Source organism: Macaca thibetana, chromosome 14 (genome assembly GCF_024542745.1).
Source record: "Macaca thibetana thibetana isolate TM-01 chromosome 14, ASM2454274v1, whole genome shotgun sequence".
NCBI classification, from domain to species: domain Eukaryota; kingdom Metazoa; phylum Chordata; class Mammalia; order Primates; family Cercopithecidae; genus Macaca; species Macaca thibetana.
In genome coordinates this window covers 78,491,765-78,519,728 of record NC_065591.1, presented here as the reverse complement: position 1 = coordinate 78,519,728, position 27,964 = coordinate 78,491,765, and the positions used below count along the sequence as shown (strand labels likewise).

At 42.3% G+C, this 27,964-nt stretch overlaps 1 protein-coding gene across 1 annotated transcript in view; it reads left to right on the top strand.

Annotated features, from left to right (window-relative positions):
• ME3 (malic enzyme 3) overlaps positions 1-27,964 on the top strand; it is a 1,085,505-nt gene that overhangs the window by 858,910 nt on the left and 198,631 nt on the right. The window contains exons 2-3 of the mRNA XM_050755844.1: positions 2,595-2,640; positions 3,006-3,203. Of these exons, the coding sequence (XP_050611801.1) occupies positions 3,021-3,203 (183 nt within the window). The 5' untranslated portion in view covers positions 2,595-2,640; positions 3,006-3,020. The remainder of the gene's footprint in view (positions 1-2,594; positions 2,641-3,005; positions 3,204-27,964) is intronic.

Below are 27,964 nucleotides of genomic sequence, written 5' to 3'. Positions count from 1 at the left end.
TTTTCCGGCCCTCCCTGTAGTTGATGTGAATGTGTGACTTAGTTTTTACCAATGGAATGTGAGTAGAAGAACTATATACAACTTTCATGTCACTTCCATAAAATAGAATTGCTTTGGCCAGGCACGGAGGTTCACGCCTGTAATCCCAGCACTTTGGGAGGCCGAGGCAGGAGGATTGCTTGAGCCCAGGAGTTCAAGACCAGCCTAAATAACACAGTGAGACCCTGTCTCAATTTTAAAAAAAAATAGATTTGCTTTCCCTCTGTTTCCTTGTTCCCCCTTTCCATGGCTGGGATGCTAACCTGATATTAGTGCTGTATAGATGCAAGCAACACCTAAAGAAGAGCCCAGCAGCAAAAGAGAAAACGTGGGTCCCTGGACAACTCTATGAAACTGAGAAGCCACCTCCTCTCGCTACTGCCTTCTGTCACTGTTCCTGGTGGACCTGCCTTGAACCTTTCCTTTCCTGTCACCAAACACACACACACACACACACACACACACACACACAAAAAACAACGTTGTGGAATTATGCCTGGGTTAAGAGAATATAGGCCACAGGTGAGGACATGTGAGAGCCTTTTATATGTAAACTGTACAAGCTTTAGTGAATTGATGCTATAAAAATTATATTTGCTTGTTTGGAAACCTTTGTTGTTTACATCCTGGTTTCAGATTACTAAAGTTACCTATTAAATACCCTCCAGGGGAGGGAAAGGTCATTGTATTCAGCAAAGGCAAACTGGTTCAACAATCAGCTTCCAATTATTTGTGTGCACTAGATACCAAAGGTGGGAACACACATGATCTCTGCCCCCCAAAGATGTTATTTGACTGGTGGGAATAAGTGCCAGTATAAAAATAGTGTTGAAAGGATTTAGTTAATACTATTGGTTGCACACAATCACACATCTGACACAAACTGGTTTAAGGCAGAAAAAATCATTTATAAGCTTATGTAAATATACAGTCCAAGAGTAAACCTGACTTCAGGGATGTAAACCCTACTGGATGAGAATCTTCATGGATGGGGCCTGGAAAACTGTATTTTTGCCCCATTCTTATTTCCTACCAGGTAATGGTAATTCTGTTTTGGAAAGAACTATTTTATGTAGATCATTCAAGTTGAAAATTGGATATTACACAGGGAGGGGAGAGACTGCAGGAGACAATTATTCCTGAAGGGATGAGGGAATCCTGAACTCAAGCAGGAGCAGTCCTTAGCACATTATGTGCCATGATGTCTGCTGGGTACTTACAACGGGGCTAATGCTGGCACGGGGAGCTTTGAAGGGGCATCAGCAGAGCACCGTGCCACCTGTCTGTCAGTAAGTCTCAGGGTTCACGATCCTTATGAAAGTGGCTGTCACTTCCCTCAGTTCACCCAACAACTATTTATAGTGCAACCACATACCAGGCAGTGAGCTCGGCAGTGAGGACACACAGGTTCACAGGCAAAGAGCCTCACCTCATGAAGCTTACATTCTAGACAGGAGACAGTAAACAATCAGAAAAACAAGTGCACTACTGACTGTTAAGTTCTCTAAAGAGAAAAACCCCTTCACTCTGTAGTTCCTAGTGCAGGCTGACATTGGATGGAATAGAGGAAAGGCCTTCGAGTTGACAACTTAGTGGAGAACTGAGAGGTGGGAATGAAGCAGTGGTTCAGAAGGCTGGAGGATGAGCCTTCCAAGGAGAGGCAAGAGCAAGTGCAAAGGCCCTGCAGTGGGAGGGAACCGAGTGGGGTGGAGACACAGGGAGGAGGAAGTATCGCCAGAGATCAGTGAGAAGGGAAGAGTAGAGTAGGGTAAGTTTGAAGAAGTTGGCAGGAGCCAGCTTATGGGAGATCTTGCAGGTCCCGAAAGTTTGGATTTTATTCCACACACAACAAAGTGTTTGCTTTAAAAGGAATTTCCTGACTACTGTGTGGAGAAAGTATAAAATTAAGTTTGGGGCTAGATGGACCCCAAGATCCCTGTCTGGCCCCAATAACCCATGGCAAGCTCCATGGGGTCCTCAGGAGTCCTCTTAGTAACTGTGGCTCCTATATCAACGATGCTCAATAGAAGTATCTGCAAAAACAGAAATGTTCTGTATCTGCATACAAGTGGCTCTTGAACTTGAAATGTGGCTCGTGTGACTGCAGAACTGGAATGTTAAATTTTATTCTATTTAATTTATTTACATTTGCATAGCCACACGTGGCGAATGGCTATTATATCATTGTATCGGACAGCACAAGGCAGCTCTGAGCACCGAATGCCTGAGGATTTCGACTCCAAATCCTGAAGGCACGCCCTTCCCCCAATGTTGGGAGAGTGCGAGGGTATGCTGACCCCTAAACGCAAACGCAAATCCCCCTCTGTGCATTTAGTCTTGCCAAGATGGAGAGTCTCAGGCGGGCCTTCTGAGCTGCTGCTTGTCACTGGGGACAACCACGTGCACGCAGTGCTGAGGCGCCCCACGCGCGTCCTCAGGGGAAGCCACGCACTGAGAACAAAGGTTGTAGGACCGCTCTTTCAGGAACGCACCAGCTCCGCGAGCTCGCGGCAGCCAGCGCGGTCCACCCATTGGCGGGAGCGGACTAACCGCCTGCTCCGCAGCGGGACCGCGTAGACCTCAGCTCCCAGAGCAGCGCAGGTGGGCCAGGGAAGGAGGGAACCCAGGCAAGCCACCACGCGGGAGTGAGGGTTCGGGGACCCCTCGCCGCGCAGTCGCCTCTTTTTCACAGGGATGGGGGCGGGGGTGGCGCCGGCTGTCACCCGCACCGGATCTGCTTCCAGGGCTTGGTTTCGCTTTGTCTGGCTCTTGGCTAGGCCTGGCGCACCGCACGGAGCCGACCAGGTGGCAGCCGAGGAGTGGCGGGGGCTGGAGCCTTTAACCCTTTGGGAGCCCCTGCCCTCTCCCAGAAGGGGCGTCCCCGGATCAGGCCCGGTGCCCCGCAGCGCGCGTGGGTCCTGGCTAGCTGGAAGGAGGCCCTGACCTTGCTTTATCTCCCGTGCCAGGTCTGCACAAGGACCATGGGCGCCGCGCTGGGGACAGGCACGCGGCTGGCTCCCTGGCCGGGCCGGGCCTGCGGCGCCCTCCCGCGCTGGGCACCCTCCACGCCCGCCCAAGGCTGCCACTCCAAGCCCGGCCCGGCGCGCCCTGTGCCCCTGAAGAAGCGCGGATACGATGTCACCAGGAACCCTCATCTCAACAAGGTAATGGGCCCGAGGGCAGGACTGCCCGCGTTGCGGTCCCGTGGCTGCCGGAAAATTGCGCCCCGCCCCCTGGACCTGGAAAGGATCCTCCTGGGAGCCCTTCCAGCGGTTTTTCTGTTTTTGCCTTGCAGGGGCTTGTTGTGACTTGGTTTGGCTTTCTTGTCCCTCCTCTCCCTTTTATGCGCGGAGAGAGGCGACCAGTAATGCAGGGAGCCTGATTTCTTCTGCAATAACAACATAGACCAGGTTTAGATCCTCGCGGTCAGTCTGACCTGCGGTCAGCTCTCCGCTTAATGCTTACTAATTTTGCTGGTCTGGGGCAGTTCATTTAACCTACATGAGTCCAGGTTTCCTTATCTGTAAAAGAGATATAATTGTCTCAGGAATGTCGTGAGATCTAAAGAGAAAAAGGGAGTAGAAAATGGGGGTACCTTAGCACAGTGCCTGGTACCCAGTGGGAGAATAAATAAGGTTGTGATTATTATTCTGGGAAAAAAATTAATTTCAGAGAAAGGACGGAAAACTCTAGACTTACAGAAATTTTAGAGCTTGCAGGAGCATTAGAGATCCTAGTTTAAACCTCTTCTTTTACAAAAAAAGACAAAGGAAACTTGCCCAAGGTCACCAGCTAGTTAGTTCTGGCTCTGCCACTGGAATCCAGATTTCCAATGCTTTGGTCAAGTTGAACCCACCGCTAGCCCTTTTGTATTTGTTTCTGGGAATAGAGTTTAGTATATTTGGTTTAGAGGATTGGGTGAGAGAAATAGAAGCAAGAGACTGAGATTTAAGTCCTGTCTTCCCCTACCTCCTCAAATTAACTCACACATCTCATTGAACTTATCTGAGGCTCAACTTTCTCCAGCCTAAAATAGATATGATAGACTCAACATTTCTATCTCATTTGGTTATTGTGACAATAAAATGAATCACTGAACTTGAAATCATATTTTAAACTGTATAAAGTGCTGAATAACAATTACTGCAAAATAAAAAATGTTTTATAATTGCTCTGATTCTGGATTGTGAAATTCAGGTGAGGAAATCTGTGTGGAAAATATGTTTTTGAGAAGTAGGAGCAACTATATAATGTGAAGTATTGTGATTGTTTCCTGCAGAATTAATAGAAGCAGCTAAGGAAAAAAAAAAAAAATCAACCTCTATCACATTGGACTCCTGCTCTTTCCAAAAGAAACCTTAAATTTTTTGGACACTACCACTTTCCAAAGTGTTCAAGGTATTTGTTATCACCTTGAATTACTTCGCTAGTAAGCATTAGAAAATACAAACTGGCTTAAGCCCACAAAGGCTCCTTTAAAGAATCTAGAGGAAGGGTTGCAGGCAGGGCTTGAACCAGAAGCCCAGATGGCATTGCTCAAGATGCAGATTCTCTCTGGCTCTCTACTCTGCCTCTGCAAGGTCAGCTTCATCCTCAAGCTCTATCCAGTGAAGTCTCTCACCTCGTTATTGCCACAGTCCTCCATCTCCTGTTCTCACTCCACATCATCCAGGAATAGAAAGATACTCTTTTCTGGTAGCTCTTGTGGAAGAGAAAAGACTCTTTCTCTGACGCCTCAGAAAGCGAATCCTTCTGCCTTATTGACTCTGATTAGACTCTCTTCCCAGTCCCCAACCAAAACCAATCACCAGTAATTAAAGCCAGTCAGAGCCCACCCCTGGAGTTAAAATAGGGTTTAAGGTAGGGCCACCCACACCATCTGGCTTGGAATAAAGGGAATATAGATCCTCACAGTAAATATGGATACTGTCAGCAGAAAGAGGAGGAATGGATGTGGAAAGCAAAACAATAAATTTCCACTACAGGTTCCAATCATTGTGAAAATAATTGCCTTAGAAGTACTGGCATGTTACTAACCAGCACTTATTGCTTTGTGAGTAGTTAAGAAAATGAAGGAAGATCTTTAAGTCTTTCTTTAAAACTTAGGTTTTGGTCCCCTGAAATCACTCTTGCCCCTGTCGTTTGCTTCTGATGTAAATTTTTTTCTCCCAAGTACTATAAATAAGCTGTTGATATGGTTTGGCTGTGTCTCCATCCAAATCTCAACTTGAATTGTAATCCCCATAATCCCCACGTGTTGTTGAAGGAACCCTGTAGGAGGTAATTGAATCTCAGGGGTGGTTTCCCCCATGCTGTTCTCGTGATAATGAGTGAGTTCTCCTGAGATCTGATGGTTTTATAAGTGCCTGGCACATTTCCCCTGCTGGCACTCATTCTCTCTCCTACCACCCTGTGAAGAGGTACCTTCCGCCAGGATTGTAAGTTTATTGAGACCTTTCCGGCCATGTGGAACTGTGAGTCGATCAAACCTCTTTCCTTATCAATTACCCAGTCTTGGGTATTTCTTCACAGCAGTATGAGAACAGACTAATACAGGTGTTATCCATAAATCTAGTGACCTGACCTTTCCATGATGTTAAACAACGTCTTTTATATATTCCTGAAGTCAGCTGATGCTTGTCTAGAATGAGAAGGGTATGTAGAAGGAGGCTGACAGCCTGTTGGCATCCCCTATTCACTTACCCTTTAGGGACAGAAGGGGAGCAACAGAGGGAGTACTTCCTGGAAGGTGCTGTGAGTGCCCTTCTCTTCCCACTGGAGTGCCACCCTCTGGCTGTTCTGTTTGTCTCCAGTGCTCAGAGAGTCTCCATGGAAGGCTTGAGCCTTGGTACTTTCCATCAGCCAGATGGGAAGATAGTGCTGAGGTTAAATCGAACAATGAGCTTATTACTGAGGAAGCAAAATGGAAGTGCAGTTTTGAAAGAGTCTTCAGTGCCATGCTTAGTGTTCAGGTCTGTGGGTGGATTTTTTTCTGTTAGAAGGAGAGCCCTTCCAGGCCAGGGAATGAGTTTCATCCACCTGTGTTTGGCATGGGGTAGTGCCTGAAAGATCCAGCAAGGGCATTAATATAAAAATTAACATTAAATTCTTGGAATGTGTTCACTAGATTTGCATCTCATTTCGACAGATTAGGAGTGGCATTTAAGTTGCAGCTGTATGACAGAGGGTGGTCAGGAGGTGGAATTCTCTGAGAGAAGAGGTGCCAACCAGGGCAAGCATTGCTGCTATTGTGTGTTCTCTGGGTTCTGGTACCAGCTCTGTCATGCTCTGGCTGCGGGATCTGTGATGAATCTCATAATCTCCTCTGTCCGTGTTATACTACTGCTTTAAGGATCATAGGAGACAGCCCCTGTGTGGTAGATATTAGGTGATAATGAGGATGATTTCCATAATTGGGGTAGGAAGGCCCCTCAGGGATGATCTAGTCTGGAATTGTTCAGACTGTAAGTTACAAACTATGAGACATGAAATTAGCTTAGTGGATCTACCAGCAATTTTCTTAAAAGAAATGTATTAGAATGAAATAGAAAAATAGCAAATGCACTGAAATTAATAAAGATGGATATTTTATCAGGTCAGCATGTAAAATGACTATTTTTACTGTGGATTGTAGTAACAAAAAGTTTTTGAAAATCATTGTTCTCATCCAACATTCTCATTTTCCAAAGAAAAGACAAGCCAAGGAGGAAGCCAAGCAACTCCACAGAGATTATCATTGGTCATAGAAGTGGACAGAGGCAACCTGCCTGCTGTATTTGAGTCTACTGAATAATGATGACAATTCACAACCACATAGACTGATTTAGGCATATTCCTGATGGTGACAGAACTGATACTAGATGATTCCAAACTCCCTCGAGGAGTCTAGACTTTCCAAATGATGCAAATTAACTACCCATGAGCTTCTATTTTCTTTTTAAGACTAATATTCTGCCTTTCTTCTAAAATTTATGTAATAACCTCTTCTATTGTCCATACGGATTTGGCAACAGAGTAAATCTTTGGTTATATGAGCCATCTTTTACTCGCATTAAATAGGCAACTATCAGCCCCATTTCACAGGGATACCTTCATAGGAAGATGCCATCCCCATTCTGTAAGTGTAGCAACGTGTTGATGGGCCATCAACATATTTCTGACCTCCATTTACCTATAGCATCTTTTAGGAAGAGCTGTCCTGTTCCCCACTTGCCAAACTAGATCTGAGTCCCCTCCTATTTTTCTTATCACACTGTTTCCTTCTGGCACTGAGCACACTACTAAAATGGCTTGTTGGTTTGTCTTCCACACTAGACCGTGAGAACAGAGACTCTGTCTTGTCATGTGGCATTCTCTCTGTCTGACTTGAAATGCTCAATAAACATTTGTTCTTTAAATGATTTCAGTCATGTCACGGCCCCTTTCCTCTCAACTTTATTAGTCTTAATGTCACTACTTTATAGCCCAAAGATCTTGCTGCCTAAATAAATGCCTACATATGGCCCATTTTGGAGGAAATGCACCCACTTGACTCTCATCTTCCCAGACTTCAGGTCATTTAACTGAAGGGGTGCGTTATTTCCCAGAACGCACCAATCTTCCCCCTTTGATCCGTGTGCCAGCAGTGATGTTTTTGCTATGAAATTCCACTGATCCTTCACCTGCTTCTCTGCAGTTTTTTGATCTCTTGAGCTTGATAGTCAGGGAAAGAATGAATGGAAAGTGTGCTTAGTGAAATCACTGTGATTATGGACCAGGACATTTCATGTAGTAGGGCCTCAGAGACTGCAAGGCACCATGGGTGATGGCCTTCCCAGGTGGACTTGATATATTTAGAGCAGTAAACCTGCAAAGGCTTGATGCACAGTGCTGCAGTGTTGGCTGTACATCTGAGACTGCACAGGTTTCAGCTGAATCCCTTCTGTATTCAATGATGATTTATTAGACTCCCACACAGCTAGGATTTGCCTTTGAATAAAGTATATGATTTTGTTCTCTGCTAGCTTAGAACTTGATCTTGTCTCCTTTGGATAAGGGGAGGTTGTTTTCATGGACTTTGGCTCATCAATCAATCAGGAGATGGTAAGTGGGTTGTATGGATAATTAGAAGTTTATTGGTGATGCTGTTTTTTGCCTGGAAGGCAGATTACATAATATATCTTCTTGAGACCTCAGCTTCAGGTATGATGTAGAATTGTGCCTCCCAGTTGAGAGAAGCAGCGGATTATTGGGTAAATATTAGCTCCATAAGTGGCAATTTACTCTAGATTTGAGCTTGTGCCATTAATGACTCTGGGCATTGAAGCTCAAATACTGTTCAGATATGTTGGAACAAACTAGCAGAGGCAGGTTGAAATTAAACTTTACTCTGTTGAATACTGTCCTAACTTCACAGGATTGGTAAGTATTGGTATTGGGGCTTTGTTTTTAGAACAGCTCAAAGAATGTTTATTACTTGCTACAGGTTAGGCAGTGACAACAATGTGAACCCCAGATACAGAGGCTTAAACAAGATAGAAGTATATTTCTGTTATGAACAAGTCTGGGCAAGCAATCGTGAGTTGATGTGTGGTTTGACTTTGTTTCTCTGCCATCCAGTATGCATTTTACATTTCAAAGTCCAGTATGACAGGTCTCACCTCTGCTATCAATTCCATGCAGAAGTCAATTGGGAAGGGGAAATCCCTTTTAAGGGCACAGCTTGGAAGTTATAAATATCACTTCCACTTACATTCAGTTGGCCAGAAGTTTGTCATATGCCACATTTAGCTGCAAGAGAACACAGAAAATGTAATCTTTGGCTGGGCACCCATGTATTCAGCTAAACATTCTACATTATTAAATAAAGGGAAAATGGAAATTGAAGAAACTACCACAAAATGTTGATATGAAGCTTTCATTGTTTTACTCTGTCAATTTTACCCCAGCCTTTAAAAATTTGTTTCTCTATATCCCCACTACCATCACCCTTTTTCACGCCTTTGCCATCTCATATCTAGATTATGCAAGAACCTCTGAATCGATCTCCCAATTTCCAGTCTTCTTCAGTCTTCTCCTGTGTCTGTTAACCATATCTTGAGATGCTAAGATCTTGGTCCTATCCTTGACCACTCTTTCTTTGAGACCCCTTATGGAATCCACCAGAAAATCCTGTTGCTCTGTCTTCAGAGTAAATCTGGAATCCAGCCCCTGTTCATCATGGGTCCCCACTGATTGAAACCACCAGTATCTCTCTGCTTAATGCCTGCAGCAGCCTCCTGGCTGGTCTCCTTTCTTTCCCTTTAGCTCCTTTTATTTTCAACACAATGGCCACAGTGATTTTTTTTAAACTAAGTTTCAACATGTCACTCTTTCTTAAAACCTGGCCACATCCAAGTCTAAATGATGCCTTTCACATTGACGGTCTCTAACTTCATTTCTTGCTACTCTTCTCTGCCTCACTCACTACTCCAACCCCACTGGCCTCCTCAGTCAGTTGTGCTCCTACCCAGACTTTGCACTGGCTGGTCCTCCTTCCTAGAGCACACCACCCCTCCATAGCCACATAGTTAACTCCCTCCCTTTTTTAAGGTTTCTCATTTTCTCAATGGGAGCTGCTTTGACTGACACATGTCAAGTCATGAACAGTCCTTTCCACCTTCTTGCTCCCCCTACACATCCTGCTTTCCCCCATAGTATTTGACACTTCCTCACATGCTGTCTGCTTACTTAGTATGTCTACTGCTTATTGTCCGTTCATTCCTACTGTGATTTAAGATCCACTTAGTCAGGGACTTTGTCTATTTGTTTATTGATATATCACAGGTACTTAGTTGGTGCTCATAAGCAGTTAGTGAATGAGTGAGTCATTCAAAGAGACGACTGCTGAGGCTCCCTCCTCTCATCTCTTCCTTTCACCCTTCCTTTTGCCAGAGCCCCTTCTTTCACCCTGGTGACTCTTGTCCCCCAATGCCCCCATCTGTGGTGCTGACATGCCCATCTGGAGTGTGTATACGTCTTACATCAGCCCTTTGGGTGCCCAAAGGCCCACTACAGAATGAAGTGCTGGAGGAGCAGAGCACAGAGATGTTAACTCTATCTCCAGCTTTAAGCAGAGCCCAGGGAAGAAGGAGCTCCTATTCAGAAGACACAGGTGGTGCCTTGGAACCAGAGGTGGACAGGGACAATTCTCGAGCCTACGGAAACCACAAAAGGAGATGTTTAGGAAATAGACCAGAGGTAGGAGACCCCAGCATCTGTCAGCATCTCTAACTTCCTGGAACTCCCACCCTCCACTCTGAATCCTTGGAGACTTCATTCCCGCTCAGAATTTCTGTATTTCCACTGTTCTGTAGGACCCCTATAAAAGTCAAAGGAAACCACTCAGAGCCTTTTCTCCTAGGGGTCCGAAAATCAAGGAAGTATGGAATGGGGTGCCAGGAACACAAGAGGGAGATTTGCTGTTCCTGGAACCTGAAGATGATACTCAGAAAGTGTTTTCTCATAGGCATGTTGTAAATAATTGAATCATCCTCCAGAGAAAGTATATCTTGTGTTAAGTAAGCATTTGTGTAATCATTATTAAGACTTTAGAAACATTGGCTTATGTTAATGAATGCTTAATTCAAATTGCAAAATACTAAGTGGAGTGTATACTCATGAATGTTATTGTAAAATGATAGAAATATTAAAGGGCTTGGAAGTAAATGTGTGAACATGATTGCGTTACGTCAGTGAGATTACGGGAGATTTATTTCCTCCTTATGTACTTATCCTTTAATGTTCCATTTTCTTTTCAATTTTAGGTTATAGTTTCTGTTGGGAATTGTTTCTAGAGCCAAGTAAATAATATTCAGACCAACTTTGGGAAACTGGCCCATCTGTAATACATACGTGGAGATCCCTCTGAAGTAGTCTCCTTTCAAGCTTTTATTATTAGTTATCTTCAAGAGGCAATAAAGTAATAACAAAATGTAATAACAAAATGTTAACAGAAGAGCCTGCTGCCTGTTCTAATAGCAATTGTAAACAGCAATATCTGGATTACATCAGCAGCAGCGCTGAAGGGCAAATCCCATACAGAAATATGTGTTTTGCCCATCTTAAGTCAGTCTAAGTCTGGGCTCTATATATGGCATAATTTTGGACACTTTTTCAGGATCATCTCTAGTCTCCCTGTTTCCAATTTCTCTTGGCCTTTGTGGACTCTGAGGTTTATGACCTTATTTTGCTTCACATTTTTGTCATTTCTACCAAAGGTTTCTTTTATCATCTACTCTCTTCTTTCCAAATGTCAGTATTATAGTGAGAGGAGGGGGAAAGGCCTTTTGGTTTCTATGGCCATTGCAAAAGGATCTCTAATGTGCAGCACTTTTGTTTGCAAAGTCATGGATTACAGTGAGTTTCAAAAACCTTCACTTTGATGTGTAGAAAGTATATCGGGAAATCCTTTGGGGTGGTGTCCGACTGCCTCTCTGATGTAGAGCACAAAAGATGCTCTATGATTGTGATGAAAATGTGATGGATATCCTACAGTTGGGGGTGCCGAGGTCAGTGGTTAAAAGCATGCATTCATTTTGTATCTGAAAGGTTGCCATGCAGCCTGGTTAAAACACAATTCCTACCAAAAGGACACAGTAAAGAGTAAAATGCACCCAGTCATTTGAGGAGAGGGATTTTTGATGGAAAGATCCACAGCTTTTGAGAAACTTGAATAAGAGAAAGTCAGAGCTGCATTGGCTTTCTAAAAGTGATTCTTGAAAACTAGAGGGATTTTAGAAGATACAGTTGAATGATAAGCAACATGAGATTATTATTTTTTAAAAGCATCGTGTCTGGATTCTGTGTCGTCGTTTGGTAGTGAGCTACCTGAAGTCCATTACTTTATTGGTCCTGAAACATCTTCCCCTATGGTGTGGAATTCTGGAGAAGGCAGGCTCTGTTGATTCCTTTGTTTTGGTCTATTTTGCTTTGCTCTTTTAGAAAACTGAAGGAGGGAGTCCACATCTCTACAAATTGGCATAGCTTCTGAATTATAAGGCTGCCCAGGGACTTCCCCAACAGGAGAGGGATTGCCAAGTGTACAGTGGAGCTAGGGTTCCAATGAAAATAGACATTCTCCATTCCTCTTTCTCTGGTTTTGACAGAGGTGTTGAAGATTCCAATCCAGATTCCTATTATACTGAGTTTTCTTTGGTAACATTATGGAGGGAAGTCAAGTAATAACAGCTAATGTTTTTAGGTCATACATTGTGCCAGGAATTGTTCTAAGCAGTTTATATATGTTAACCCATTTAATACAATACTACAACATTTTGAGGTAGACACTGTTATTATATTATTCCCGTTTTAAATTTTATTTCCATTTTTACTTTTTTAGAGACAGGGTCTTGCTCTGTCACCCAGGCTGGAGTGCAGTGGCACAATCACAGTTCACTGCAGCCTCGAACTCTTGGGCTCAAGCGACCCTCCCACCTCAGCCACCCAAGTAGCTGGGACTGCAGGGGCAAGCTACCATGCTCAGCTAATTTTAAAAAATTAATTTTTTGTAGAGACAAGGTCTCGTTATATTGGCCAGGCTGGTCTTGAACTCCTGGCCTCAAGTGATCCTCCCACCTCAGCCCTCAGACACTGTTATTGTTCTTATATTACAGACGAGAAAACTGAGGCATAAGGTTAGCTAACTTGTCCCAGGTCATACAACTCATAGTGGCAGAACTGAGTCTTGAACCCAGGCCATCTGATTTTAGGGCGCATCCCTAGGCTGCACTAGCACTTCTAGTGTGCAGGTTCCCTCTGGCTTGGGACTAGTGCATGAAGTCTGATGTGCTGTGGTCTTTCCAGAGAAATACCTAGGGTATTCCCTGCTCCCTACTGTGGGCTTCTGACTAGCTTTTTTCACTTCCACTGGCTCTGTTAGAATTGTAGATTCTTAGAGCTGGAGAGAACTTTAAAGATCACTGGATACCTTTTTCTCACCCTCTAAATTTGTGTAATTCTCCCAAGACTCATTTGTTCGTTTAATTTATTCAATAGTTATTTTCTGAGTTCCTGTTTAGTTTTAGGCAGTGGAGACACTGTGGTCAATATAATACAATTCTCTGCCTTGAAGGAGCTTATAGTGTAGGAAGGGTACGGGTGAGGACCAGTTAGTAAGGGGCAGTTCTAATTCAGCGGGTAGATGTAACAAGAGGTGCATTCATACAAGGACTATGGAAGCATGGAAGAGAGGGGCAGAAACACTTCCAATGGCAGTGTTGGCAAAGCTGACACCCATGGAAGTGTCAGAGGTGGTAGATGAAGATGGTGGAGGAGAAGCTATTTAGGTCAGATCATGAGAGAGAATGGCATTGTCTCTGAGTATAGTCAGCCGTTACTTTTGTAGCTGAATGTGCAGAAATTGAGCAATAGACATGTACCCTGTAAGAGACCTCATCTTCAGAGAACTGAATAATATGACATTTCTAATTCTACAAATAGAATTAAAGACATCTCTCCAGTACTTTGACATGCTCTTTGGTCTTGTTCTTTCCTTCACTTTTATGTTGTACAATGCCTGGGTGCCCCATCTACACTGGGTCCACTTAAAAACTTTGGCATGCTTCAGGGTTCGGCATCTCCAGGGTCACCTCCGCTATGATGGCCTCCTCAATAATGCCACATGGAAGTGACTCATTCATCCTCTACATTCCTTTGACATTTAGCATTTGTAGTAGTCATGGCTCTTTCCACATTTGGCCTCAGTGTACACTTATTAGCACATGTATCGCCATCAGGTGCATGTGTTTTCTTCAGATCCAGGATACTGTCTTGGGCATCTCATAGCCAGCATGCAATGTCTTCCTCATAGTATAACCTCAATAAAAATGAGTTACATGAATTACTTCTACATCCCCTTCTCCTTGATGTATCAGAAACTATGTGGTGAAGACTGATGATACACCAGCCCCATCTGTCAGCTGTTTTGAAAAGATGGTGAAAATCTTGACCTGACACTTTTAGATCACTCCATAGGGCTCGGAGAATTCTGAAAGCCACAAAAATCTTTTGTTTTATCATACAAATTTTGGAGATACATTTCTTTAAGAGAGTTTTCTGCTCTGATGCTATGCCAGGTGCACTTCATCTAAAGAATAGCATCTTTGTGATGAGATTATCAATTCTCATCCTTGGGCTGCTTTAAAGACGTTAAATTTAGACCTGTTGTAACTTGCAACAGGTTAGAGGATTTGGGGAGGAAAGGAAAGTAGTCAGCTAGAATCAATTTTGTGTGACCCCCTCAAGGGGCATAGCTGTGACCAGGTATTAGGCAGCAGAGCTCACTGGCTAAAAATCGAGGGATTTCGAGTCAGAAAAATCCAAGATTCCAATCCCAGCCCTGCCATTCACTAGATATGGTTTATTTCTCTGAACCTCCATTTCCTTGTTCGTGAAAGGGATGACAGTAAAACATATCTACTTGACAAGTTGCTATAATGATTAAGTGAAGTAATGTGTGTAAAGCAGATGGTAAGTGTCCAATTAGTTCTTGATTAATCCACATCCTAAAGCTTCTGTTCCATTCCTAACACATTGTGAAGCCCTGTGTGGGCTGCAGAAGTCACAGATGTGATAGAGTTTAGATCTGCTACATGCCCCCTGAGAACATCCAGTCCAGAAGGAGAGGGAAAGACTGAAGGATCAAACTCATTCTCCATGGCCATGGGCTACATCTAATTTTGGCAGACTTGATGGAGAGGAGTGAGTCAGGAGAGGCAGACTGGGTGGAGACTTCAGTGATGATTTCCCAGTACTGGATAGAGCTTAAGCCTGGATAATCCAGATATTTGCCTGAGAGAAGCCTAAATTAAAATGTCACTAGCAGCAGAAATTCAAGTGTCATTTAAAGAGCTAGTAGTTTTGGAAGTTGAAGCTGGTGTTGAGGATAGTGGATATCATCAGTAGTCTCAGGATTTTGTCCCAGCATTTTGGCACATTCTAACCAATGTTTAAAAACTAACTTTAAAAAAATAGATCCAGCTAAATTTGGATCCATCTATCGATTCATCCATCCATCCATCCATTCAGCTATCATCTATGTCTCTATCTACTTACCTGCCTGTCACTATTATAATGCTTCCAGTCTCATGAGATTCTGACAGTGAGAGAGCAAGTTAAGAGAATGTCTATTATGGTAATTTAGGATAAAAGTTAAAATGTTGTTTCATAGCCAGCTAAATAGGGCATGGCTGGGCCAACTTCACCCAGCTAGCAGTTAGATTGGGCAGGAAGTTTTAAGATAGTCTCCATCCACACTGCTACGGGTAGTTAATAAATACTTGCATACGCAGCGTGAACCAAACTTTTCTCCTCTGTTGGAACACAAGATGATCATCCCCCCAGAAGACAAAACGGTCATCTTGACTAGGCTTTAGGCTTTGGGCAGATAATATCCTAGCATTTTATCACTATTCTACATAAGTTTTCAGAGGCCCTGAGGGGTTGATGTCCTGTCCAGGAAGGAAGTGGTAGAGGGTAACTCCCTCCTTGAGTGATGTCTGTCTCTTATATCTATCATCTTTGAAAGGTAGCTCTTTGCCTGCCATCCTGAAATAGGGTCTTGAATCAGCCTCAGTCAACTTAGGCAGAGGGCTTTTGAGTCTCTCCATAGAAAAACTTGAATATTAAACAATGCAGATGAAGTGCTTTAATATTAAACAATGTTGTATGTTGCAAACCTAAGCGTCTGTTGAGGTAGCTCCTGCTGTCACTCTTGTGTGTCCATTTGTGATGACTGTATGAGTTCCCAGTTACCACCCTCCTTTTGAATTTTATGTATTTCTTTGCAGTAACATGATCTTGAAAACATTCCACAAACTGACAGAAAGCTTAGCCCTCATGTCATACTCTCCTTTCTTATCTCTTTTATTTTTGGTCTATTCTAGGCAGTAGGTATTTGTTTTGACTGGTAAAATCACTTGAGGTCACAAGGACAGTGAATAGCAATGCAGTTGCTGTTGATGAAACAGGAGTAGGGATGGTTGGTGTAGAGAAAAACCTATTAATAGCCATTTTTAGAAACAGACTTTTAAATCCACCCATCAGAGCTGAATGATTTCCCCCGTTCTCACACTCCCAGAGCTGGCAGCAGTTTCTCCTAACATCTGAGAAGCCTCGGGAGATGCCTAGCCATGCTTATGGGAGGTGATGACATGGGTGCCAGTGGGGCAGCTGGCCAGGTGGTGCCAGGAGCGAGGGCCTGCCAAGCAGAGGGGCAGTCCTGCCTCTGGTAACTGGCCTTGACTGCAGGACTGGAGGGCCCAAGCTGCTCTCTTGTTGACTGAGCTATTCAGTGTTCTGTGATCTACTACTGTCAACTGGACAAAGAGTCAGCTGCCTCCTCTGGGGGCTCAAAATTACTGGCACAATCACATTAAAAATAACAATCACTTATATAATGCCTACTGTGCCAGTTACTCTTATAGGTATGTTACATATATTATTTGCAAGCAGAGGAAAAATTGCAGGCCGGGTGCGGTGGCTCACGCCTATAATCCAAGCATTTTGGGAGGCCGAGGTGGGTGGATCACTTGAGCTCTGGAGTTAGAGACCAGGCTGGACAACATGATGAAACTCCATCTCTACTAAAAATACAAAAATTAGTTGAGCCAGTGGAGCATGCCTGTAATCCTAGCTACTCAGGTGGCTGACGCAGGAGAATCACTTGAACTTGGGAGGCGGAGGTTGCAGTAAGCCAAGATCGCGCCACTGCACTCCAGCCTGGGCAAAAACATGAGACTCTGTCTCAAAAATTTAAAAAAAGATTTGTAAGGAAGGTAAATTTTGCCGGCGTCTCTCCCATCTCCTGTTTTCATGGCTTCTTCTTCCTTATAGACTGCCTCATATATGAGGCATATCCTGAGGTTCTTCATGGTACCCCTAAGATGCCGAGGGTTGCCAACCTAAGACCTATTCATCTTACATTATTCTGCTTCCTGTCCTAGAACTCATGTCTTCTTTACTTTCACCCCTGAATCCTTGTCCATCCAATCATCCAACCAATGTTTATTGAGCACCTGCTATCTTCTAGGTGCTGTGAGGTATCGAGAATAACATCATAGGCTTGCCAGCTATGATTCTTCTTATTGTTCAGTGTACAATCTAGTGAGAAAGACAGATAATAAATAAGTGAACAAACAACATTATAAAATGGTTATTATTATTTTTTCCAAAGGAAAATGGTACCTCAGGAGTCTTTCTTCTAGTTTGACCACAAGTAAATACTGTGGCCAGCATGTAATTGGGAACTGCAGATCGGCATTATCTTTTTTATTATTATTTTTATTATTATTATTATTCTGAAGTTCTGGGATACATGTGCAGAATGTGCAGTTTTGTTACATAGGTATACATGTGCCATGGTGGTTTGCTGCACCCATCAACCCATCATCTACATTAGGTATTTCTCCTAATGCTATCCCTCCCCTTGCTCCCACCCCCCACTGACAGGCCCCAATGTGTGATATTCCCCTCCTTGTGTCCATGTGTCCTCATTGTTCAACTCTCACTTATGAGTGAGAACATGCGGTGTTTGGTTTTCTGTTCCTGTGTTAGTTTGCTGAGAATGATGACTTCCAGCTTCATCCATGTCCCTGCAAATAACATGAATTCATTCTTTTTATGGCTCATAGTATTCAATGGTGTGTATGTGCCATATTTTCTTTATCCAACCTATCATTGATGGGCTTTTGGGTTGGTTCCAAGTCTTTGCTATTGTGAATAGTGCTGCAATAAACATAGTTTGCATGTGTCTTTATAGCAGAATGATTTATAATCCTTTGGGTATATACCCAGTAATGGCATGGATGGGTCAAATGGTATTTCTAATTCTAGATCCTTGAGGAATCCCACACTGTCTTCCACAATGGTTGAATTAATTTACACTCCCACCAACAGTGTAAAAGTATTCCTTTTTCTCCACATCCTCTCCAGCATCTGTTGTTTCCTGACTTTTTAATGATCACTATTCTAACTGGCATGAGACGATATTTTAGTTTTGATTTACATTTCTCTAACGACCAGTGATGATAAGGTTTTTTTTCATATGTTTATTGGCTGCATTAATGTCTTCTTCTGAGAAGTGTTTGTTGATATCCTTTGCCCACTTTTTGATGGGGTTGTTTTTTCCTTGTAAATTTGTTTAACTTCCTTGTAGATTCTAGATATTAGCCCTTTGTCAGATTGATAGATTGCAAAAATTTTCTACCATTCTGTAGGATGTCTGTTCACTCTGATGGTAGTTTCTTTTGCTGTGCAGAAGCTCTTTAGTTTAATTAGATGCCATTTGTCAATTTTGGCTTTTGTTGCCATTGCTTTTGGTGCTTTAGTCATGAAGTCTTTGCCCATACATATGTCCTGAATGGTATTGCCTAGGTTTTCTTCTAGGGTTTTTATGGTTTTAGTCTTATGTTTAAATATTTAATCCATCTTGAGTTAATTTTTGTATAAGATATAAGGAAGGGATCCAGTTTCAGTTTTCTGCATATGGCTACCCAGTTTCCCCAACACCATTTATTAAATAGGGAATCCTTTCCCCATTGCTTGTTTTCGTCAAGTTTGTCAAAGATCAGATAGTTGTAGATGTGTGGTATTATTTCTGAGGTCTCTGTTCTGTTCCATTGGTCTATATCTGTTTTGGTACCAGTACCAAGCTGTTTTGGTTACTGTAGCCTTGTAGTGTAGCTTGAAGTCAGGTAGCATAATACCTCCAACTTTGTTCTTTTTGCTTGGGATTGTCTTGGCTATGTGGGCTCTTTTCTGGTTCCATATGAAATTTAAAGTAGTTTTTTCCTAATTCTGTGAAGAAAGTCAGTGGTAGTTTGATGGGGATAGCATTGAATCTATAAATTACTTTGGGCAGTATGGCCGTTTTCACAACATTGATTGTTCCTATCCAGGAGCATGGAATGTTTTTCAATTTGTTTGTGTCTTCTCTTATTTCCTTAAGCAGTGGTTTGTAGTTCTCCTTGAAGGAGTCCTTCACATCCCTTGTAAGTTGTATTTGTAGATATTTTATTCCCTTTGTAGGAACGGTCAATGGGAGTTCACTCATTATTTGGCTCTCTGTCTATTATTGGTGTATATGAATGCTTGTGATTTTTGCACATTGATTTTGTATCCCGAGACTTTGCTGAAGTTGCTTATTAGCTTAAGGAGTTTTTGGGTTGAGATGATGAGGTTTTCTAAATATACAATCATGTCATCGGTAAACAGAGACAATTTGACTTCCTCTCTTCCTATTTGAATACACTTTATTTCTTTCTCTTGCCAGATTGCCCTGGCCAGAACTTTCAATATTATGTTGAATAGGAGTGGTGAGAGAGGGCATCCTTGTCTTGTGCCAGTTTTCAAAGGAAATGATTCCAGCTTTTGCCCATTCAGTATGATATTGGCTATGGGTTTGTCATAAGTAACTCATTATTTTGAGATATGTTCCATCAATACATAGTTTATGGAGTGTTTTTAGTATGAAAGATGTGTTGAATTTTATCAAAGGCCTTTTCTGCATCTATTGAGATAATCATGTGGTTTTTGTCTTTGGTTCTGTTTATGTGATGAATAACTTATTGATTTGTGTATGTTGAACCAGGCTTGTATCCCAGGGATGAAGCCGACTTGATGGTGGTGGATAAGCTTTTTAGTGTGCTGCTAGATTCAGTTTGCCAGTATTTAATTAAGAATTTTCGCATGGATGTTCTTCAGGGATATTGGCCCGAAATTTTCTTTTTTTGTTGTGTCTCTGCCAGGTTTTGGTATCACAATGATGCTGGCCTCATGAAAACAGTTAGGGCAGAGTCCTTCTTTTTCTGTTGCTTGGAATCATTTTAGAAGCAATGGTACCAGCTCCTCTTAGAATTTGGCTGTGAATCTGTCTGGTCCTGGGCTTTTCTTGGTTGGTAGGCTATTAATTACTGTCTCAATTTCAGAACTTGTTATTGGTCTAATCAGGGATTCAACTTCTACCTGGTTATTGGTCTAATCATTGATTTGACTTCTGGGAGGGCATATGTGTCCAGGAATTTATTCTTTTTTTTTCTGGATTTTCTAGTTTATATGCGTAAAGGTGTTTATAGTATTCCCTGATGGTAGTTTATATTTCTGTGGGATCAGTAGTGATATCTCCTTTATCATTTTTTTGTTGTGTCTATTTGAGTCTTCTCTCTTTTCTTCTTTATTAATCTAGCTAGTAGTCCATCTATTTTGCTAATCTTTTCAAAGAGCCAGTTCCTGGATTCATTGATTTTTTTTTTTTTTTTTTTTGAAAGGTTTTTCGTGTCTCTATCTCCTTCAGTTCTGCTCTTATCTTAGTTATTTCTTGTCTTCTGCTAGCTTTCGAATTTGTTTGCTTTTGCTTCTCTAGGTCTTTATATTGTGATTTTAGGGTATCGATTTGAGATCTTTCCAGCTTTCTGATGTGGGCATTTAGTGCTATACATTTTCCTCTTAACACTGCTTTAGCTGTGTCCCATAGATTCTGGTATGTTATGTCTTTGTTCTCACTGGTTTCAAAGAACTTCCTGATTTCTGCCTTAGTTCCGTTATTTACCCAGTAGTCATTCAGGAGTACATTGTTCTGTTTCCACGTAGTTCTGTGGTTTGGACTGAGTTTCTTAATCCTAAGTTCTAATTTGATTGCATTGTGGTCTGAGAGACAGTTTGTTATTATTTCCATTCTGATGCATTTGCTGAGGAGTGTTTTACTTCCAATTATGTGGTCAATTTTAGAATAAGTGCAATGTGGTTCTGAGAAGAATGTATATTCTGTTGATTTGGGGTGGAGAGTTCTGTAGATGTCTATTAGGTCTGCTTGGTCCAGAGCTGAGTTCAAGTCCTGAATATCCTTGTTAATTTTATGTCTTGTTGATCTGTCTAATATTGACAGTGGGGTGTCAAAGTCTCCCACTATTATTGTGTGGGAATCTAAGTCTCTTTGTAGGTCTCTAAGAACTTGCTTTATGAATCTGGGTGCTCCTGTACTGGGTACGTATATATTTAGGATAGTTAGCTCTTCTTGTTGCATTGATCCATTTACCATTATTCAATGCCCTTCTTTGTCTTTTTTGATCTTTGTTGGTTTAAAGTCTGTTTTATCAGAGGCTAGGATTGCAATCCTTATTTCTTTTGCTTTGCACTTGCTTGATAAATCTTCCTCCATCCCTTTATTTTGAGCCTATGTGTGTCTTTGCATGTGAGATGGGTTCTCCTGAATACAGCACACCAATGGGTCTTGACTCTTTATCCAATTTGCCAGTCTGTGTCTTTTAATTGGGACATTTAGCTCATTTACATTTAAAGTTAATATTGTTATGTGTGAATCTGATCCTGTCATTATGATGCTAGCTGATTATTTTGCCCATTAGTTGATGCAGTTTCTTCTTAGTGTCAATGGTCTTTACATTTTGGTATGTTTTTGCAGGGGCTGGTACCAGTTTTTCCTTTCTGTATTTAATGCTTCTTTCAGGAGCTCTTGTAAGGCAAGCCTGGTAGTGACAAAATCCCTCAGCATTTGTTTGTCTATAAAGGATTTTATTTCTCCCTCACTTATGAACCTTGGTTGGCTAGATATGAAATTCTTTTTTTTTTATTTTTTTATTTTTTTTAATTTTTTATTATTATTATACTTGAAGTTCTAGCCAGGGGAACTGAGATAGATATGAAATTCTGAGTTGAGAATTCTTTTCTTTAAGAATGTTGAATGTTGGCCCTCACTATCTTTTGACTTGTAGGGTTTCTGCAGAGAGATCCACTGTTAGTCTGATGGGCTTCCCTTTATGAGTAACTCTACCTTTCTCTCTGGCTGCCCTTAACATTTTTTCCTTGATTTCAACCTTGGTGAATCTGATGATTATGTGTCTTGGGGTTGCTGTTCTCGAGGATTATCTCTGTGGTGTTCTCTGTATTTCCGAATTTGAATGTTGGCCTGTCTTTCTAAGTTGGGGAAGTTCTCCTGGATAATATCCTGAAGTGTGTTTTCCAACTTGGTTCCATTCTCCTCATCACTTTCAGGTACGCCGATTGTAGGTTTAGTCTCTTCACATAGTCCTATATTTCTTGGAGGTTTTGTTCATTCTTTTTCATTTTTTTTTCTCTAATCTTGTCTTCATGCTTTGTTTTATTAAGTTAATCTACAGTCTCTGATATCCTTTCTTCCACTTGATTGATTTCACTATTGATACTTGTGTATGTTTCATGAAATTCTCGTGCTGTGTTTTTCAGCTCCATTAGGTCATTTATATTCTTCTGTAAACTGGTTATTCTAGTTAGCAGTTCCTGTAACCTTTTATCAAGGTTCTTAGCTTCCTCGCATTAGGTTAGAACATGCGCCTTTAGCTTGGAGGAGTTTGTTATTACCCACCTTCTGAAGCCTACTTCTGTCAATTCATCAAACTCATTCTCTGTCCAGTTTTGTTCCCTTGCTGGCAAGGAGTTGTGATCTTTTTGAGGAGAAGCAGCATTCCGGTTTTTGGAATTTTCAGCCTTTTTGCCCTGGTTTTTCCTCATTTTTGTGGATTTGTCTACCTTTGGTCTTTGATTTTGGTGACCTTCAGATGGGGTTTTTGAGTGGTTGTCCTTTTTGTTGATGTTGATGCTATTGCTTCTTGTTTGTTAGTTTTCCTTCTAACAGTCAGGCCCCTCTTCTTCAGGTCTGCTGGAGTTTCCTGGAGGGCCACTCCAGACCCTGTTTGCCTGGGTATCACTAGCAGAGGCTGCAGAACAGCAAAGATTGCTGCCTGTTCTTCCTCTGGAAGCTTCGTCACAGAGGGACACCTCCCAGATGCCAGCTGGTGCTCTCCTGTATGAGGTGTCTGTTGACCCCTGCTGGAAGGTGTCTGTTGACCCCTGCTGGAAGGTGTCTCTCCATCAGGAGGCATGGGGGTCAGGGACCCACTTGAGGAGGCAGCCTGTCCCTTAGCAGAGCTGGAGCGCTGTGCTGGGAGGTCTGCTGCTCTCTTCAGAGCCAGCAGGCAGGAACATTAAATCTTCTGAAGCTGCACCCACAGCCACACTTTCCTTCAGATGCTCTGTCCCAGGGAGATGGAAGTTTTATCTATAAGCCCCTGACTGGGGCTGCTGACTTTTTCTCAGAGATGCCCTGCCCAGAGGGGAGAAATCTGGAGAGTCTGGCTACAGTGAGCTGTGGTGGCTTTGTTTACACTGTGAGGGGAAAACAGCCTACTCAAGCCTCAGTAATAGTGGACACCCCTCCCCCCACCAAGCTGGAGTGTCCCAGGTTGACTTCAGACTGCTGTGCTGGCAGTGAGAATTTCAAGCCAGTGAATCTTAGCTTGCTGGGTTCCATGGGGGTGGGATCCGCTGAGCTAGACCACTTGGCTCCCTGACTTCAACACCCTTTCCAGGGCAGTGAACAGTTCTGTATCGCTGGCGTTCCAGGCACCACTAGGTTACAAAAAAAAAAAAAAAAAAAAAAAAAGAAAAATAATCCTGCAGCTAGCTTGGTGTCTGCCCAAATGGCCACCTGGCTTTGTGCTTGAAACCCAGGGCCCTGGTGGTGTAGACACCTGAGAGAATCTCCTGGTCTGTGGGTTGTGAAGACAGTGGGAAAAGCATAGTATCTGGGCCACATACCTTCATCCATCATGGCACAGTCCCTCATGGCTTCCCTTGGCTAGGGGAGGGATTTCCCCGACCCCTTGCACTTCCCAGGTGAGGCAACGCCCCACCCTGCTTCAGCTTGGTCTCCATGGGCTGCACCCACTGTCTAATAAGTCCTAGTGAGATAAGCCAGGTACCTCAGTTGGAAATGCAGAAATCACCCACCTTCTGCATTGGTCTCACTGGAAGCTGCAGACTGGAGCAGTTCCTATTTGGCCATCTTGCCCGGGAATCCTAAAGATGGTTATTGGTGGTAGGGAATAAATAAACAGAGTACATGTAAGAGAATAACAGGGAATCAACAGAGGACCTCTTAAGGAAGTGATATTTAAGAGGAGACCTAAAGAAAGAGCCAGCCAGGGGAGAAGTCACAGTAAGACTGTTTGGGGCAGAAGGAACAGCTCATATCACGTAGAGTCTGGAGACCACAAATAGCTTGGCATGGAAGGTTCTGGGAGCTGACAATAGACAGTCTAATAGGAGTGTGATTAGTAAAGGGAAATTGTATAATATCAGAGTGGAAAGAACTCAGGGTCTGATTGTCCCAGGCCTGGGAGTCTGCGTATGTGGGCTGGGTTTCATCCTCTGTAAAGCAGGACACTATTTTAAAAAATTATTTATTTATTTATTTTTAAGTTCTAGGGTACATGTGCACAACATGCAGGTTTGTTACATGTGTATACATGTGCCATGTTGGTGTGCTGTATCCATTAACTCGTCATTTACATTAGGTATATCTCCTAATGCTATCCCTCCCCTTCTCCCCACCACCCCACAACAGGCCCCGGTGTGTGATGACTGATAAATGGTTCTAGCAAGGAAGTGCTTCTGACTTACATTAGTAAAAGATCTCTCTGGCTGCTGTATAGAGAATAGATTGGAGGAGGGAAAGAGTGGAAGCAGCAAGACCAGTTAGAGGTCAGTGCAGTCATTGGAGCAGGAGAAGATGGGTGCTGGGATGGAGGGGTCAGGGAGAAGCAGGAGCTGTCAGATTAGAAATAGAATTAGAAGGTAGAGCAACTGGGGCTGCCCACTGTGTTCTTGGGATTCACCAGAACCCGGTCTGTGTGTTCCGCCCTCTGCCCTCCACACCCCTCACAGTCACCATCACTGCTTATTGCAGTTACTTTCCATGCTTCCTCAGCATTCTTCATAATAATAAGGAAATCAAATATTTTTGTTTTACCTTTATAAAGTGCTCCTGATTGGTCATCTCATCTGATCCCCACAAAAAGCTTGAGAGGCAGGTGTTACTACCTTTGTTATACAGGGCACGATGCTGGGACCCAGAGGACTGAGTTGCCCATGGTCTCCCAGACAGTAAGGGGCATCAGCAAGCCTCAATTCCAGATTCCCTGAGACCATTCACTGACTTATTCAATAAACACTTGTGGAGCACCTACTGTGTTCCAGGCACTGTGCTGGGTTCATGGTCCTTGCTCTCAAGGAACCTAGAGTGCAAAGAAGAGACAGAATAGCAAGCTCATAAGAGTAAAGCAATATAGTAGGTTTCATATTATATTAAAAGTATGTTATTAATAATTTGTCCAAGTTTTGCATTCGTGGGGAGAAAGAAGGGTAAGAAGGTTTCTTAAAGTAGCTGGCCTTTGATCTTAAATTACATAAATAATGTGTTGCACCAGGTGAAAAGGAAGGTTCCTGTAACCTCTTTCCAAGGGTGATTACTTTTTCTTGGTGTGTTAGGGCTAAGACCTAAAAGATTGGGATTTCCTGGGAAGAGAAGATGGGGGAAAGATGTTCCAAGCAGATACAGCAAAGCGGTATGGTTTGAAAGGATTTGTGGGTGGTTCTGAATGGAGCACAGAGTGTGTGGAAGGACGGGGCAGGAGGGAAAGTCATGGGAGTGGGGTGGGGGCTGCTGTTTGCCTACATGAAGAATTGAACCTTAGTTCTGAAGATGAACACTGAAGAGTGACACTATAGGATTTGAACTTTAGACAGATCATCTGGCCCCAGGTAGGAGACAGAAACAGAGTCTGGGAGGCTAGTGAAGAAAGAATTCAGTCTCTGAGGGAGATGAGGACCTTGTATGACCAATAGTGAGGCAAACGCAGACATGAGAATCCTAAGGAAGCAAAAGACTAGGTTCTTTTCAGAATTCCTTGAGCTCCATAATAGCAGTAATAGGAGTCCAAGAGTTATTGTCAACATGCCAAAAAAACTAATGGAAACCTTACATTTATCCATCATAAATTTACACAGCTTAATCAAGATATCACATTCCTGTCTTTGCCTAGAATTAAACAAAATAAAACTATTAATACTGGTTATCTCATGCGAGTATCAAAAGTTCTGGTTGGCAGTTGTATGTGTCTTAAACATTGGAAAATAACTATTAATAAATGCAGGATTTTTCAAAACATGAAATTCATGAAGGAGTACTTTGAGACTGAGGAATATGTGAGGAATTACGTACTTGAGCCCTTTTTATTTGATTTTATTTTATAAGACAGGGTCTCGCTCTGCCACCCAGGCTGGAATGCAAGTGGCACGATCACGACTCACTGCAGCCTCTGCCTCCCAGGTTTAAAGGATCCATTCCCACTTCAGTCCCCCAAGTAGCTGGGACCAAAGGCACATGCCACCACACATGGCAAATTTTTATTTTAAGAATTTTATTGTGAATATTGGGGTCATTGATCTTTAACCATCTTTGCTCTGGTTCTGTTTTCATAAAGCAACACTCTGGTTATAATTTTATCTCCCAAAATAGATGGAAAGCACCAATTTGCTGAGTACACTGTTGCATGAGATGGCATTTTTGTCATTTTGTGGGCATTGATCAGCCTCCCATACAGTAGTTGGCATCACTGCCCACAATCACAAACACATGGGTGGGATTCTATTTTCACACCTGTAAAAGCTCAAGAGACTTCCTTCTTTTTCTTAGTCCCATGGAAAACCAATAACTTCCTATACTAAAAATGGAAGTAGTGTTTGTAGTTCAGAAAGTATATTTTCTAGATGAGAATTTCCTTGGCTCTAGTTTTTTAGAAGACTTAGGGTGGAATAAAGACAGGATTTAGAGTTTATGCAACATGAACCTTTCACAAATTTGGCCCTCCATGGGCTAAGTGTTGTCACTTTCTCCATTGGGTTGAATTTTAGCTTGCCTTTCTCTTTTCCAAGTCTTAGTTTGTCTTTATGAACCATGATTCCTGGGGAATAAAAATAGAAAATCAGAAGCTTGCAGGAATGATTTTCTTGGCTAGTTTGATCCAGTATCAGCCACTTGTCCAAGTAAAAAGCTGTTTAAAGTTTTTTTAAAAAAAAAGAGGTGAAGTTTTAATAGCATCAGGAACAAAAATACCATTGTAAGCCAGCTCTTATTTTTTGACATTTTTTTGGTATCATCTGGACAAGGTCATTTGTCACATGGTATGACTCTAACCGTGATGCTGCAGACATCATAGAAAGTCCAATGAGGAAAACAAGTTTTCCAGAATGAAAAATCCTTGGGAGACTAGAAGTCTTGTAGTTCTTGCACAATTGTAAAAGATCTTTGGTTTTACACCATGAGTTTTCCAAGTCTTTGATCCTGTATAACTTACTCTGTGTAGTATAACTATAGTGGTTTTCTTTAATTCACTTCCTCTTCAAAAGAACAAATTTTTATAATGGGGTCTAACACTGTAAACATTTCTTAATATTGTAGCTTCAAAGAAGTCAGGCTGTAAACACATTTGCATCCAGTTAGCTGATGGTTTATAGATCTGAGAGACTCTTGGGTCCTTGCTTTCCATGAGGAAGCATTTATTTCATTGGCTTTGCCTCTGAGGTGCAGTTCCCATCATCCCACTCAGAGAGGAAGTGCTTCATTAACATCTTTGGTCAAATAACATTTTCTGTGGTACTTTCCTTTGATTTTTGATGTATAATTCCATTTCTGTCTTGAGTTATTTTGTTAATTTTGCTGCTGTTTTCTGTTTTTTTCTTTTCAAGTGAGTTAGAAGAAGACTTTTCTCCTATTTTGTCCTTTTCTACTTGGGGTCAGGACATGGTATTTAGCCCAGAGAATTGCATAAGGGTTAGTAAAAACTATACTTAATTTAAATATATATTATGCATTCATTTTTTTTAGATCTACTCACATGTGCCTTTCATTGATCTCCCAGTGAAATTGAGAGCAGGTTATATGTGTGCTTTGCTTGCTCCCCAGTTGTTGAACATGATGATGTTGGCCTCTGGGAAGTTGGGAACACCTTCTTCCCCATCTTTCCCTCTGGGGAGATGGGGAAAGGGCAACATCCTGGAGATGAGATCCTGGGAGCTG